Source organism: Pygocentrus nattereri, chromosome 9, assembly GCF_015220715.1.
Source record: "Pygocentrus nattereri isolate fPygNat1 chromosome 9, fPygNat1.pri, whole genome shotgun sequence".
NCBI classification, from domain to species: Eukaryota; Metazoa; Chordata; class Actinopteri; order Characiformes; family Serrasalmidae; genus Pygocentrus; species Pygocentrus nattereri.
This window is the reverse complement of record NC_051219.1, coordinates 17,675,399-17,689,021: the sequence shown is the minus strand read 5'-3', so window position 1 is coordinate 17,689,021 and position 13,623 is coordinate 17,675,399. Positions and strand designations below refer to the sequence as shown.

The following is a 13,623-nucleotide window of genomic DNA, read 5'->3' as shown; positions in this document are numbered from 1 at the left end:
GTACATGATCTGTGAATTTAGAAAATCAACAAAATGTGCAGGGGTACCCAAACTTTTGCATGCAAAAAATGACTTGAGTTGTCCAAAATTTAGCATATGACTGTATTTTAAACAATCAAGGCAAGCCATATGTACAAAAACATTTTCTACTGAGATAAAGGAATTTTACTCACTGCTTTGGTATTGACATCAGCTCCGGCGTCAGCCATGGCAACGGCCATGTCCTCTTTGCCATGCTTAGCAGCCCAATGTAGAGCTGTCTGAGGGACAAAACCGCGGCATTTAGTTTCCATCCATGCAAAGCTTCATACAAGCATGAAATAAAGTCACTGCCTTACTGCAGATTGTATTTCAAACAATGACTAATAGAGCTGGTATAATCAGCAGAACACACTGAAAACTTGTTTGTGTTGTGTTTGTGATCACTTTCTCTTCACTTTGAATAAGATGCAAAAAAATCACTTCAGGGAAATGTTCTAAAACACAATCAAAGACCATTTACAAGATTTTTAAAAATGATACATGTTGTTAGGAGTGTGCAAATAATATCGATGCCATTCATGATTAATACCACGTTTATTAGAGAAATTAATTAATAAATACATTTTCATACATCACAAGTTTCAAAAACTTGTTATACCCAAAACTGTCACAAAACGATATACAGCATTTTAGAATTAAACTCTTGGATAGCAAAACTCTTTCAGTTTTAGACACTATGTATACCTTTCAGCACGTTTTTGACACTTGCCAATTTTAAATTTATAGCTTTAATTTTAGATGTTTCATGTAAGTGAAAAAAAGGCTACAGAGTGGATTGCACTTCTTGCATTTACAATTTCAAATGTACATCTGTTGCATGCGTTATCCCCCTTTGTACCTGATACAGTTGTACCATTCACACTACACCATCAGAAAAAAGGTACTCTATAGGTAGATTTATGTCCCCCAAACAATGAAAACATATGGTTTTAATTTCCAGTTATGACCTTTAAAGTGTTTTAAGAGTGTGTTAAATTAATTTTACAAGGGGAAATGGACATATTTGTACCTTTTTATAAACTTTCTTTTTAGAATTGAAAATAAATAGAAAGCCTGGAGTCAAGATGGAAATGGGGTCAATGCTATGGAATATGTGATAATTACAGCACTTTCTTTGGGACCTAAGCAAATGAGTTAAAACCATTTATCTCAACAATGTGTGTCCGTGCTTGTAAAGCACTAAATAACATTAGAATAAATAATTTGAATAAAATAATTAGAAAATGGATGGATGGATGGATGGATAATTAGAATACATACAAAAATCATAAATACAAAAAAAAAAAACACAAACAAGAATTCTTGTGAGATGGTTAGCGTACATTTCCAGATTTCTCCTCAACACACCCTGCCATTGCATGGACACTGATTTAATTTTAGGTTGGACCGAGTAGCCAAACAAGGTGCTAGATGACAAGTAATTAATACTGTGCTGCACAAGGAAATGGTTAAACAAATAAAATAACATGCGTAAAATCACTATTAATACTGTTTTGTAATATTAGTGTTTTGGCAAATCAGTGTTTACTGAGCAACTAAATAGCTTTTTATATCTTTACCTTAAGACTTTTGCACAAGGTTGTATGTTCCTGAAGAAATATCCTGAAATTTTTTTCCCAAGGAGTGTACCATGAATGTCACTGATGTGTTAAAAATGTTCCATCACACAAGTGCTATCTGATTAACAGCAGCCTTGTTGTCAGAAACTGATCAGTGAATGAATAGGGTAAAGGCTGAAAAACTGTGAAGTGAGGTATGAGGTAGCTAATCCTATGGTCATCAGGTTTAGTCACAAAGAAATGAGCTTTTTAAATTGTGTTATTACATGAACAAGTATCTTAAGTGACGAAGCAGTAATTACCATCGCCAAGTTGACCTAGATATGTTACCTGAATGCAATGGAATAGAAGCCAAGACTGTAAAAGGCCAGAGTGACCTTCTGTGGTAAAGACTAGAGAACATGGCACTGATCTAATCCTAGCAAGACTTCTCATGTATCACCCCAGGCCACATGATACAAGCTGTAATACAGGTGTTTTACAAAGCATGCACTTTCTAGCCACTGCACTAAAAAAGTCCCTCCTGGCTTCCACAATGGCAGAAAGTGGAGGAGGCCGTGGGCTCCTATTGGCTGTCGGGGGAGGGGCCCAGCTGTGCGTGTGGAGGGGACGGTTTCCTGCCATCTAATGGCGGCCTAATTACAAAACAACAAACCGGCCTGCCCACTGCGGGGGAAGCTGGGGCCAGTCACCCGGCAGAAGATTGATGATGTTGGTATGACCCTGTGATGGAGGACCCACCCAGGCATCAGCCCACTGACAAGTCCATCAGGAGGACACAGGGCCACCACACACACATACACAAATACAAGCTGAAGCTTCAATAATGAACATCGTTCAGCAGCATGGAGAACAGAGGAGACGGACTCTATGTACAAACTGTGCACAAACCCGATGCTCAGAAAACATGTGCCTTAAGCTAAAACAGCAAACTTATGAGCGAACAACAAAAATGTTTAGAAAGCAGACAAGTGTACATGTGTGCTCCCTAGCACTGTCACAAAGATTACCCAGGCATGTGCAGCAAGTGTAATATAATATTCAACATATTAGATTTATGTATCGTCAAAAGAAAATGTCCTATGTTTATTTTTTTACAGAGTTTGAAAATGTCAGGGGCCCTTAACAAGTTGTTGAAAATTCAAGAATGGACCAGTAGAAATACTCCAGAACAATTATAATGTAATTGTATGTATAAAAGCCCACTCCCATTAGAGAACATTATTTTTAACAAAACTGTAAATATATACACACATATGCAAAAGCTTGGGTGCCCCTGGTGAAATGCCATGCATTGTTGATTTCTAAGTGAAAATAAGTAAAAAAATAACACACTTCTACACTTTTAATGTACAATTACTGTTTATTTACTGTATTTAACATATCAGAAAAAATACGTCCGTGCAAAAGTTGTGGCATGTTCTATATTTTATATTGTAATGTTTTAAACTCAAATAATAAAGAGCAAATAAATAGAAAGTGCACTAAAATGTGCTATTTTTTTTAAAAGTTTGTTCCCCGTCGAAGATATTTTTACTTAGCAAATCACTTAATTTCACCAGGTGTCGTCAAACTTGCACATTCAACTTTGTGTGCCCATGTATATTTCACCAAATGTAGGCCATGGCTGGGAGCATTGAGGAGAAGCCCAGAACTAACCTGCTCAAAATTTCAGCAACTTTTGTTAATTGTTTTTACAAATTTTAAAAACATTTTTTGCTACTTAGTTCAATTTTATTTTATTATTTTACGTACATTTTTAAAATGAATTTTATTTATTTTACAACTGGACAAAAAACTGTTTCAAATTTTGCAAAAAAGGGAAACCTAATTTAAATCAAGCGATTTTAAACTACTTAAATATATTTCAACAAATACTTTTAAATTAAAATATTACAAGTTACAAGGTTTTATGAAATTATATGAATTTGAAATGATGCACTTATTATATATGATACACATTATTTATTTTTATATTATATTTTATCCTCCTGGCCATCAGATATGCTTTGCTTTATTTGTTCCTTTATTTAACATATCCTTCCAATTTGTTACTATGTACATGTATTACTGTATATGAGAAGCTGAGCAACATTGCTGAAACATCTGAAATTACTGTGTCTTCTCAGCTATGCTCCACTGTATGCGTCCTGCAGCTGTGCTTTGGTCCCCAGCCCTCCTCTAGGTGTGCCTAGGGCCCAGCCCTTTAGACAGATTGTGATAAATGGAGTCTGGCTCTTCTATCTACGGGCCTATTGTCCTCGCTGTCACACCCTCGAGACGGATTGGCCGGCGCAGTGCCTGAGTGACAGGCTGACAGGTCTCACGAGGGCGGCCGTGATGGACGATGGCCAACAGGATGTGGTGTCTCCTGTCCTCGTTGCTCAAGTTCCTGTCCCAGACCTGTGGGGTGCCACCTAGCCACACTAAGTAAAATACCACCTCCATGTCCTGTTCCAGGGGACTCTTAACAAGGGACACAAAGGGATGTGGTGCCACACATATTCACGACATCTTTTAAAGGGAAGGAGATGGGGAAATGATATACTTACAAACTGGAGGAAGGTAGAGTGGTCCAGAACAACGGTGGGGTGGGGAGTGGGGGGCATCATAGACAGCACATGCAGAAAAGACACAAAGAGATATGAGTGTGATGAACTGTGAATATAATGCTACATAATGCAATTGAGATACACAATGTATTTAAATAAATCTGCCAACCTTTGTTAGACCTTTGAGGTCTATTTGATATATATATCTATATGATGAGATATAGAAGCACATTCAGTGCAAGACTCATTCTACTAAAATGCACCACAGAGCGCCACAGGAAGTCATTCTTACTTGTGGCCATCAAACTCTATAACTCTTCCCTCAGTGTATGATTCACAACGTGTGGTTCATCTGTGCAATACTCAATACCAAACTGTACTGTTCATATGTGTAATAACAATAATTATGTGTGCAATAACTCAGGTGCAATAATTTGAACTGCTTTATACAAGATGTTTCATATTTATCACAGTCACTGCCACTTTACTGTATTCATAGGAATTTAAATCTCATGTACATATTGCAATTTTCTCTTTTTGTTTTAAATTATTAAAGTGTTTATTCTTTTACATAAATGGTTGCAACTGTAATAACTGTAATTTCCCTCTGGGATCAATAAAGTATTCTGATTCTGATTCTGACTGTATTCTGTGATGTGTTTGAATAAAGACACTTTTTGTCTGTTTTTGTAAATCACTCCTAACGCTCCATGTGATGGAACGCCCCATGTGATTGGAAAATATTCCAAAGCCGAAATGCTTTATTGTGCATACATTTTGTTCCTGAATGTCACTGAAACTCCTGAATTATGAGATCATGAATTAATTAAAATATGACTATTGCTACATACATGCTAAAAGCTATGTTACGTGAAAGTGCAGTTACTAATTTAACTATACACTACTTCAACACTATTATACAATACCGACTGTAACCAGAGCCATGTTGCTACCTCACTTGACAAAGCTTGTTGGCAGTAGTAACTCGGCTGAGGATCAGACAGTGAAGCTAATTAATGCCTAAAAGGTATATCACAGCTTCCAGTTCATAATCTCCACTATTTAAATGTGATTAAGAAATGGCAGTTAAGGGGAACTGTGGTAGTCAAGAACGGGAAGACCAAGAAAACTCTCAGATATGCTGGCCAGAAGAATAAAGCAAAACCGTCACATGACAGCAAAGGACCCATACGAGGTTTCAATTAAGGTGGTGCACTGTTCTTCTGTGCAACTTTGTGTGCACAAACATAATCGACACCAAAGAGTCATGAACCTTATCTGTGACCCCATCACAAAAATTAAAGGTTGAAGTATGCAAAACAACATCTGTACTTAAGTACCACACTTGACAGAGCTTGCTGGTTGTGTATGGTATTTTGGTGAGTTTGGTGTCAATTAAATACAGAAGAGTTACCTTGCTTGTAGCATATATGCAACAATATTTCTGTTTTGAACCTTGTAATTCAAAAGCTGTGGTGATATAATTTGGGGAAAATATATGTAGGATAAAAAATTTGCTTTAGAGTTTCTACTGTTGACTAAAACTACTAAAAACAAAAACAGTGAAAAAGGTGCTTATTGTTTACTGTAATAAAAATAAAAATGATAGTTTGTCTTGTGATCAGTGCTACAACTACATATTGCAGTCTTTTCCAGTATCAGTATTTCAAAAGCCACTTTTGTGATAAGGATTAACAATGTATTGGGCAGCTGTAATGCAGGAGTAGAGAAAGATACAGGTGGCTTTTTATTCACACATAATCTGTCTTCCACTTGCTGAAGGACAGGTCCGAAGCTGTCCAGTTTGCGATGCTCAAAGGCGAAGAATGTTTACGCTGCATCTGGGATCACAGCTGTTTATTTTCAGGTCACCCCACAAGAGGCGCAGCTGGAATCCCCCTCAGCTTCCCCCCAAGGAGGTTCAAACGTGCAAAAGGAAAACAGAGATAGCACTCGTGTCGGGTTACTAGCCTCTGCTGCGATGGTACTTTCTTTACCAAGAGGCTCAAGGCGACGCTTAAGTGCTTAAAGGGCATCAAGGACTTAAGCTAAAGCCAAAAAGGAAGAAGTCCAGAGTCAGCCAAGAAGCCCCCAGCCAAAAAATGAGCATCTCTTTCTACTTGGAAAGGCTGACAAACACTCAGGCAACTCCTCAAGTAACTACAGACCCTTGCTGGCCAAGTCCTCCAGCCAATTCCTCCGCCATCCCAGCGCTCTCTAATGGTCTTTGGCAGGCCGAGCGTGGGATATGTGCCAACGCAGAGTTGGGCATTGAACGGGAATCAAAACTTCTGCATAGTAGAGATGTAAACACTGTCCATCAGGGAGGTTTGACATGAAACGCTCCATTCTAGAGAACCTTGCCAACTCGAATTTCTTTGCAATGGTGGTGACAGGAACCAGAGGTTGTGATGTCAACAACACAAACAGAGCCATTTTATTTACTACGCAAAATGACCTACGCATGTCTTCCGAGTATTGCTAAGGTATAAAATAGTGATAAATCTGAAATAAATCTGTTTTCTTTGGGTATTATTTGGCCTTACAACTCCCTGACTGTACCTCTTCACCATGAATTTATTATGTTATAAATAAAGTATCATTTTTATTTATATATTATTATTACATTTTAGAATTACAAACAATAAACAATATCTCAGCCATCAGGCAGTGTAATCGTAACCATTTCATAACCATTTCTCGAGACCACCTTTTAGAGGTGTCAAAATCACCCTCAGATGTTTTGATTTCTATCTCCACCAACGTGAACAATTCCGCCACAATAAGGTTCTCCCATTATACCAATTTCAATGATTTTGATACATCTTAAATATATAAGTATGCAGAAATGAATAAAACTTCAATACAATTCAAAGCACTACAAATTGAGTTTCTTGTTTACAGAGCTAAAGAACAAAAAATAAAGAATGCTTAAGAATAAAAGGAGTGTACGGTCAGGAAAGCCCAGGGACAAACCAGCAAACATATTTCTTCCTTAAGCACTGACCATGCTACAAGACAATATACGTACTTTCAATATTCACTTAATCGACTCACTGTATTATGATCCTTTGTTATCTGTTTAAATGCCACAGTGCTAATGAGCAGATTATTTTTCCACTGTTATTTGTTGATATTAACACATTCTGCACAAACAATATTTTTTTTCCACTAATATCACCTAACTCTATACCAACTGAATGACACAGCAGTAATTAATGGTGCTTCCTTGTTTCTCTTAACAGACTCATATCACGGTAAACCAAAATTTTCTATTTTTTCTGAGGAGAAGAATTGGATAAAGTCTGTAAACATATAAAGTTGTAAAATTGCCAATCATTCCCCAGTCCATACAGTACATTTTTGAAGACCAAGTTGCAAAAGCAGCCTGTTTTGTATTCAGTGATTTTTGTGATGTAATTAAAAAACACATTTACATATATCTGCTTATTCTGCCTCCAGCAGTTCAGCCCCACCTATTCAAGCTGGTGTTATAAGGAGTGTTTCAGCCTGGACCGCTTTTCAGAAAACAGCTAATTTACATATGGGTTTTGCAGGCACAGTAACAGTAAGTCTAAGGGGTACAGACAGGATGGGAAATGGTCATTTAAAAATGAATTAGGACTGTTTTAGGTACATAAAACATCACAATCAAAATCATGTTAACAAGGTAAAGTATTTCTCAGTCGTTTTGTCCTCATCATCTGGCTCTATGCCAACATAGTGGAAAGTGTCAGCTCGCCCTGCGTGATTTCACTAGCTTGGCATGCAACCACGGCCTGGCATGCAAGGAAAAGGAGGGGCATCAAAGCCACCCGGGGTCAGACTCACCACCTTCCCGGGGACATGCTCGCAATTGTTCCTCAATTAATCCTGGCCTGCTCTATTACTTTCAGATTATCTTTAAGTGGTTGAAGTCTTTGAGGTCACACCTAATCTCCCCTGTACTTCAATGGTCACTGTTGTATCTTGTCCGGGTGGGGAAGGGAGAGAGGCTTAGTGGCTCTTAGAAGGTGGTCCAAGCAAGAACGGTGTGAGAACTCTCTGGGCCAGGGAGGGACAACAAACACTAGGCTAAAGCTCTTAAGCGGGTGGGGGGGTGGGGGGCACAAATAAAAGGATTTGCGCTTGTTTGAGGGGTGCAAGAGCTAAAAAGCTATCTTTCATAATCCTTTTGATAGTAGGCCTTTGAAATGCAAGCCCAGTACAGATCATTCCTCCTTTCCTTTGCCCCGCACCTGGGGGAAGGACAGAGAGCTGCGCAGCACCAGGAACTTCATGGGAAAAGACATCACCAAGGATGAGTAATCATACTGCTATTAAGAGGCGACATATGACAGAATAAAAATATTCCCCTGTATTAAATTCCAATATTATTTTGATTGTAATGGAAGCCTGTGCTCAAAGAAGTTCATTGGTCTAGGAATCGATTCATCTGTCATCCAGTAAGTAAGAGAAAAAGTGAAAATATGCTCACTCACCCCCTTCAAGTTAAAGGCCATGGTCACAGACCGGAGCAAAATGCAAGTAAAAGGAAAAAACATATTGTTACCCAGTACAGTTATATGCACAAGCATAGTTTACAAAGTGTATAGTCATATGCAAAAGTTTCTATAACCTTGGTCAGATTACATTTTTTTTATTTTCTAAGTGAAAATAAGTTCCTCTTCCACTGGAAACTTAAAGCTGAACTATGTAAGACTTTTTTGTTAAAACTGAAAGTAGAAGAATACATGAGAAAACAAAAACAAGGTAAAAAAATATTGTCTCTGTGAGTCTTGCCATAAAGCCTGAAAACTAATTCAGTAAGTCAGAGCGTTTGGACCACATCATATGTCTTTACGTATTAACATCACCCACACAGGCTCAAAAAGAAGGTCTGGCTTGATGTTTAAGTCTCAAATGCAAAATCAACATTACACTGATGAAGATATGATGGTGATAGTCAATAATTCACTCAGGCCCTCGGAAGACATGTTAAAGTTCTCTTTAAATATTCTGTCAATGCGCTCACAATCGTTAGATTCATCCACTTGGGGAAGGGGCCCAAAGCACAACTGACAGTAAAAAATGTTCATCCATGCTTTGCACACAATTACACATTTACACCAGAGAAGTGTCTAACACTTACATAGTGTAGCTTTAAATATTCATTCATTCATTCATTCATTCATTCATTCATATTCATGCATTTTTAATGTCACAAGTTCTATATATTTACTCAGTTCATTTTATTAATTGGAAAAAAAAATCAAACGTAAAATGTGATCTAACTTTTTCACCAACCACATTTTATGTTTTCCAATTTCTAATATGATGTTTACAGCCCATAAATAAAAATTTTACATTAAAGAGGATGTGTGCTTATTTTCACTTAGTCAACAAAACATTTAAGTTGACTGAGGTACAAAAACTTTTGCACACAGCATTGTACAAAATAAACTGCAAACCTTCATCAGTGCTGTGATATCAAAACCTTATAGTCCTTTTTGTCATCTGCAATTTACATTACATGTTAAGACGAATATAAACTTTCTAAAATTACTTACAAAATCTCTTTACATTTATGTGCATTACAGTTAAGAATGTTTTTTGCCTCTCATATAAATAAAGTTACCATTTCTGAGATACAAGGTTTTGTTACAACAGCAGTGATATAATGTTAAATTACAATATTAGAGGTGCTGATACTCACTGAGGTAAAATCCTAGTTTGGTGTGAACATGAAAACAAATTCAAAGAAATAAGTTAATTGTGCTGTCAGTACAGTGTAATTTAATATTGCAGTAGTTAAAACGTGTTCTCACATATGCTCTGAATACTGAGATCTAATCCACTGTGTGCAAAACTCTTACTTTTTTGTTGGCCAGTGAGGCGTCCTGCTTGAGCAGCTGGGTGAGGTGGGTCAGTCTGCCGCATGCTGCAGAATAGATCCATTCCTTCTCTATAGGATCCAGCTACAGCAGGGAACAGCACAAGAGCATAATCAGGTATTCATTTGTATTAAATTATATATATATATATATATATATATATATGTCATGAATATGTGTGTGTGTGTGTGTATAAACCTATAGTCAAATTACATCTTGAACATCAACAAAACGTAATTTGACCAGGGGTTCAAACCTTTGCTTATTTTATATATATATATATATATATATATATATATATATATATATATATATATATATATATATAATAAGCAAAGGTTTGAACCCCTGGTCAAATTACGTTTTGTTGATGTTCAAGATGTAATTTGACTATAGGTTTATACACACACACACACACACACACACACACACACACACACACACACACACACACGCACACACACATCAGAACAGAAATGTAGCTCTAACAGTCTTTTGTACACTATCCTTATTCTTGATACTTCAATTAATATGACTTTGTGTCCATAATTTCACACGGCTGTGCTGTTGGAATTTCTAAACTTCCCATATTTCTGCATATAGTAATCAACAACTGATTTCCAATGTTAAAAAACAGATTTCCAATGTTAAAAGCAAATAAGTAGACATTCTGCACTAAAATAACATATTTGTTTTTTCCCTGTAGATGATGTGTTACTTACTTTCACCCAGAAAATCAACAAAACATGTTATTTGACAAGGAGTGTTCAAACCTGTGCACACAACTATATGTCCACTATTACAACAGTTAGATTCACTCAAAAGAGGCCCTGAATATTCTGTAATAACTCTGGCTAGGATGAAGCAATCTGAACAAAACCTGCGAGGATGCCCCTGCATTGGAGCGATGAGGTAGGCGCTGGACAGCCGTTGCGACGTTTAACCTCCATTTGCAACTTCCGGATGCATACCCCTTCACTCAGGCACTCGACTTCTCATCAGAATTGGGGTGTACAGCATACATTATGCAAGGAGCATGGCAGAAATTGAATCCCTCTTTGGTAAAAGGGTCAATTCAAATGGGCTTTGGCCACCGGATCTGACACCACCAGACTTCTTCCTTATGTATGCTCAAAGGAAAAATCTATCGGAACAAGCCTCACACTGAAGATTTGAAGGAAAATATCCAATATGAAATTGCTGCTCCCCCCGATATACTTGCCTATGCTCGATACGTCAGCTCCAGCACTGCATGTAATGCAATCAACTACACATACTTCAAGGTATGTAGCGTATATTTGGTTCAGATTGCTTCATCCTAATGGGATTTACAACAGAATATTCCAGGCCTCTTTCGAGCGAATCTCCCTACTATACTGTACTATACTATAATCGCTATAAGCAATAATGGACTTTGCAATACTGACATTGCAGGATGTTGCAATATTAAAATGAGCCTCTAAAAATCACTATTTGTTATTATGTGCTGTGAGTATTCTAACAAATCACAGACGGTCCAGATGTTCCAGGTATTTGGGTGCATCAAGACATTCATATGATCCACTAAGCATAAATTATTAATGGTCAAAATAACATAGTGCATCTCTTTAACCCTTCATCAGTGTGTTTTTAATATTTTGCAAGGCAAATTGCAATATATAGCAATATAATCACAGTATTACAGGCTCAAAGAAGTGATAATGGCAAGGAAAATTATTTATATTTTTCTTTAAGATGAGAACCACTTACAGCCACAGGAGTAGAGCCTACACTACCGGTACACTCTTCTTCCTGCTCCGATTCTGACTGGAAAAATGAGCACAGAGAGAGAGAGAGAGAGAGAGAGAGAGAGGGAGAGAGAGAGAGAGAGAGAGAGAGAGAGAGAGAGGGAGAGAGAGAGAGAGAGAGAGAGAGAGAGAGAGAGGGAGAGGGTAAGTTCCTATTAACATCACACAGTAACAGCTGTGATTATCTACTGGAACTTTGATTAAGTCTGAATGTGAAACTGAAACCTCTCTAATATACAAATTCCCATGTGCCCGCCTCCTCCTTCTCTGTAGTAGCTGTTTGACGGGAGGAAATTCCACCATTGTCACAGTGTTTAATCAAGCAGACCAAATGAGAGGCATCTTTGTTGTAAGCAAAGCAAACAGACCACAGACATCAATACACAGACAAGAAACAGGAAACAAAACAAGAACAACTATTACAGTAAACAGACAAAAAACATTCTTCCTCTTTATGTTCGTTTGAATTTTGCTTGACATTCTCCCATTGTTGCACTGTGGTGTGATGTCATTAACTTACTTTTTCAAATTAATAGTACAGTTAAAGTCAGGGGCACCCACCCTTGATGTCCTGGAGGCTAAAGTGCAGTGTTTATTGACATCCAAGGGTCAAAATGAAAACTAAGATACAAATAAAGAACACACAGTCATATGCAAAAGTTTAAACACCCCCAGTCAAAGGCAAGATTTATTGGTTTTCTATTAAAAAATAAATGAACACAACTTCTACAGTTTCTGTTCATTGGCTGAGTCTAACATATTGGAAAACAATACAGGATACAATGTCAAATGTGCCATAACCTCTTTGCAGGGCACATTTCATATTTACTTTTTAATAAATGTATATGTTAAATTCAGCAAGTAAACAGTAATCGTGTGCTGAAGCATGTAGAAGTGTGTTCCCTGTTGTGTTAGTAATAATTCGCCTATTTTACTCTCTACTAGACAACCAGAGTTTCTTTGTTTCATTTGCATGTTCTCAGCATTCTTTATCCAGACATAAAAACTATGCTATCTTTTAAGTGGTGTTCATAGTATGTAAGTGGTTAACGCGCTGATGTCTTGTTTGTATAGTCTATAATAAAGTTAAATTAAGTTAAACTGACTGTACAGAGGGAATGGTTAAATACAGGCAAAGTCATTTAAAACAACAGAAACACAAGTAACAGAAGCTAATACCCACCAGTTTAAGATCATGGAAACTGCATGCCTAACTCATCACATATTTCTCTCAACCTGTGTTGACTCAAGTAATTCATAGATTATCTAATTATTATCAAATAGCAGTAGTTGTTTGAATGATATCACAACGCATAGTTAAAATCAGCAGTACCAGCCTTTATCTGTACTTTTGTCCAATCATATATATAATATAAAAATATATGAGCAAGTTTAATAAATTTTTATGCAAGCAAACTCAAATCTCTGCTACGGGTGAAAACAGAGAATGAAACTACATAACTACAACCCCAATTCTAATGAAGTTGGGACGTTGTGTAAAACATAAATAAAAACAGAATACGATGATTTGCAAATCCTTTTCAACCTATTTTCAATTGAACACACTACAAAGACAAGATATTTAATGTTCAAATGGATAAACTTTATTGTTTTTTGCAAATATTCACTCATTTTGAATTTGATGCCTGCAACATGTTCCAAAGAAGTTTGGACAGGGGCATGTTTACCACTGTGTTACATCACCTTTCCTTTTAACAACACTCAATAAGCGTTTGGGAACTGAGGACACTAATTGTTGAAGCTTTGTAGGTGGAATTCTTTCCCATTCTTGCTTGATGTACAACTTCAG

The 13,623-nt window shown here is 37.0% G+C and overlaps 1 protein-coding gene across 4 annotated transcripts in view; it reads right to left on the bottom strand.

Moving 5' to 3' along the window:
• The window catches only part of LOC108425553 (ankyrin repeat domain-containing protein SOWAHC), a 39,929-nt gene that overhangs the window by 6,183 nt on the left and 20,123 nt on the right, over positions 1-13,623 (bottom strand). For all 4 annotated transcript variants that reach the window (XM_017694262.2, XM_017694263.2, XM_037541547.1 and 1 more), the window contains 5 exons: positions 11,776-11,832; positions 10,009-10,110; positions 9,849-9,860; positions 2,489-2,494; positions 174-260 (listed from right to left, as the gene is read on the bottom strand). In XM_017694262.2, coding sequence (XP_017549751.1) covers positions 174-260; positions 2,489-2,494; positions 9,849-9,860; positions 10,009-10,110; positions 11,776-11,832 — 264 coding nt within the window. The remainder of the gene's footprint in view (positions 1-173; positions 261-2,488; positions 2,495-9,848; positions 9,861-10,008; positions 10,111-11,775; positions 11,833-13,623) is intronic.